Genomic DNA, 3,106 nt, shown 5'->3' with positions numbered 1-3,106 from the left:
TTAACCATTTTCAAGGAATGGCTCCAGAGGGGAGGTGTTTAGTCTTTCCTCTCCTCTCCAGTACCTTTCCTCAAAGTCAACCTAAACAAACATACTATGTGAACGAAAGCAAGCTACATGCTCTGGGAACAGTTTTCACCTTGAACTGCTTAAAGGCAATCATTCTACACCCCACACTGTCAGGTATCCTGTTGGCACTGACTGTATAAAGAAAAAGGAGGAAACGTCCCAGTTCTAGATGCTCCAAGATCTCCAAACACTTGACCCACCTCCATCTACCTCTTCTTCTTCTTTTTTTCCTAGTTAAACAATGATTTTATTGCTTGAATACAGACATTTTATGCAACCAGGGCAGAGGCTGTGGATGACTCGTATTTCCAATTGGGAGGGAGGACTCGCTTGGTCTTATAGTATCGAGCCAACCGGTGAATACGGCTCTCAATCAGAATCAGACGGAATTTAGCATCCTTATCCTTTCTGTTCCTCTCAAGATGCTTTCGAACAGCAACAGCTTTCTTAATTAAATGGTAGAGATCCTCAGGAAGATCAGGAGCAAGTCCTTTGGACTTCAGAATTCTCAAAATTTTATTGCCTGTCACAAAACGTACTTGTGCAACACCATGTGAGTCTCTCAGGATCACACCGATTTGTGAGGGTGTCAGGCCCTTCTTGGCCAGTTTGTAGATCTGCTCCTCCACGTCGTCAGACGTCAATTTCAGCCAGGTGGGGACGCTGCGGCAGTAGGGTAGAGCCGACTGGGACAGGCCCTTCCTGGGAGCGTGCATTCCACCCATGATGGCGGAGGACAGAGAGCAAAAAAAGCTCCATCTACCTCTTCTGGGGAGGCTGAAGCACAGACTGTGAGGAGGCACCTGTTCCCCAAGGGTTAGCAGCAAGGCCTCAGAGGGCTAGGACCCGAGAAATGAAGCCCAATCCTGCGGAGCTCTTGAAGCTGAGGGTCAGTGCAGAATCAGGCCTGCACACCTGAAAGAAGCTTCATGCTGGCATTCCAGGGGGAAGGTGAACAGTAGCTTCCGCCTTAGGGAATCACTATTAANCAGCCAGGTGGGGACGCTGCGGCAGTAGGGTAGAGCCGACTGGGACAGGCCCTTCCTGGGAGCGTGCATTCCACCCATGATGGCGGAGGACAGAGAGCAAAAAAAGCTCCATCTACCTCTTCTGGGGAGGCTGAAGCACAGACTGTGAGGAGGCACCTGTTCCCCAAGGGTTTAGCAGCAAGGCCTCAGAGGGCTAGGACCCGAGAAATTAAGCCCAATCCTGCGGAGCTCTTGAAGCTGAGGGTCAGTGCAGAATCAGGCCTGCACACCTGAAAGAAGCTTCATGCTGGCATTGAAGGTGAACAGTAGCTTCCGCCTTAGGGAATCACTATTAATTATCCACTTTTTTGCTGGGGGTGACTCCTGCCCCAAACTGAGAAGAGCAAAGCCAAGGGGCTGCAGGCTGCAGTGGAGATGAGTCAGGTGATCCCAGTGGTGACTTTCTCAGAGAAGGGGTCCTGTTGTACGCCTGGCCCAGTTCAGAGGATGGATCTAGGAGTCTGCCCCTGCTCCTCCCCTATCCAACCCAGGTAGGAACCAGAAGGGGAAGGGGCAGAATTATCCACAAGGAAAATGCAACATGAACAATAAATGTCATGGGCAAACCATCCACACAAGAGTCTCTACCATAATAAATGAGATGAGTGGGTATGAGGTCTGGCCTTGGGGGAGACCATCCCCAGCCCAGTCCCCTTCCATAAGTGAAGCCACCCTGGTTCACTATTTCCCTCCTTTCTCCCTGCCTCCAAAGATGAATAAGTTTTCATATTGTTATTCAGTCAATCAGCTTAGATTCAGGAAGCAAGTTCCCACAAGTGTCCAGCATCTTTGGGGGGAGAGATGGGCCTGTTTTCTAGGTGGGAGTATGCCATTCCAGCACCCTGCACCCAGCTCTCCTGTGCCCTGGTGGTAGTATCCATGGCTGGCATTTATGAAGCCAATACCCTGGACAGAACATTGTGCTAAACAGCTATGGTGTATTATCTCATTTAATCCATACATCAGCCCCAGCAGTAGCATCATCCCCATTTTTTCAGATGAGCAAACTGAAGTGGAACTGGCACTAAAGTCCTTGTTCTCTTCACCCCTGAGATTGGCTCTCCTGGTGAGACTCACATACAGATCTGCCCTGGGGCTCACCTGCTGCACAACCTTGTAGTGATTCCTAAGGGCCCAGAGGGCTCAGCCCAGCAACCCCCTCACCTGGCTTCCCTAACCAACCCTATACCTCCTTGTATTCCCTGGGCACTGCTGACCACCACCACCAACACTAGTGAATCCCTCAGACACTCTAAAACTCTCCCTTCAAGTTCCCATTGGCTCCGCATGCTCCCTTTGCCCAGAAGGGCCTTCATTAAGCTCACCTCATGAACTTAATGAACTCACCTCACTGAAGACCGACAACATGTCACCTCCACTGGGAACCGCTGGCTCCCAGCCTCAGTTTGGCCCATATCTCCAGAACCACCATTAGCATTTGTGCAAATTAGAACAAATTGCCCAACCCTTTGGGCAGATACAGGTACCCCTTTTGGCTGCACGTAGCGAACTGTCTTTCAGTCTCCCTAGCTTCCTTTGCCAGGGGGCGTTTTTTGCAGTGCATGCACCAAACAACTGTGCTCTGTGGCCAGCCTTCGAGGCCCCTCATCTGTTCCCTCCTATGGCCACAGTGACCACACTGCACAAAAATAGCTTTTATTTGCTCTTTTGTCTCCCTCTCCCCTCACTACTACCACCCATGAAAATTCTTTGAGGGTAAGGGAAAATCTATCTGCTCTCCGGGCCTGAGGCCTGGTGCTAAGTGGGGACCAGTGATATCAACAGTAGCCAACATCTTCCTAAATACTCACTATATGTCAGGCACCACATTAATTGCTCTGTGTGCCTATGCTTATTTAATCATCAGGCTCAGACACCTGTTCACGGTTACAAATAGCAAAACCAGGATTTTTAAATCCATGTCTTGTCTGAGGGATCTGCCTTTTCCACAACTGCCATTTATCAGCTAACGTCGGTCATTGATTAAACATCCAATGACTGGGAAATAG

At 49.8% G+C, this 3,106-nt stretch overlaps 1 protein-coding gene across 1 annotated transcript; it reads right to left on the bottom strand.

The window, feature by feature from the left end:
• Positions 1-299: 299 nt before the first annotated feature.
• LOC118997815 (40S ribosomal protein S13-like) lies at positions 300-824 on the bottom strand. Its single transcript, XM_037061676.1, has one exon. It carries the CDS (start codon positions 792-794, stop codon positions 339-341), a length of 456 nt encoding a protein of 151 aa, XP_036917571.1. The 5' UTR covers positions 795-824; the 3' UTR covers positions 300-338.
• Between the last annotated feature and the right edge of the window lie 2,282 nt (positions 825-3,106).

This window comes from Sturnira hondurensis, unplaced genomic scaffold, assembly GCF_014824575.4.
Source record: "Sturnira hondurensis isolate 20B ecotype Veracruz unplaced genomic scaffold, ASM1482457v3 Scaffold0001120, whole genome shotgun sequence".
In the NCBI taxonomy this organism is placed as follows: Eukaryota; Metazoa; Chordata; class Mammalia; order Chiroptera; family Phyllostomidae; genus Sturnira; species Sturnira hondurensis.
Note: the sequence above shows the minus strand (reverse complement) of the source record. Positions and strands in the feature narration are given on the sequence as shown.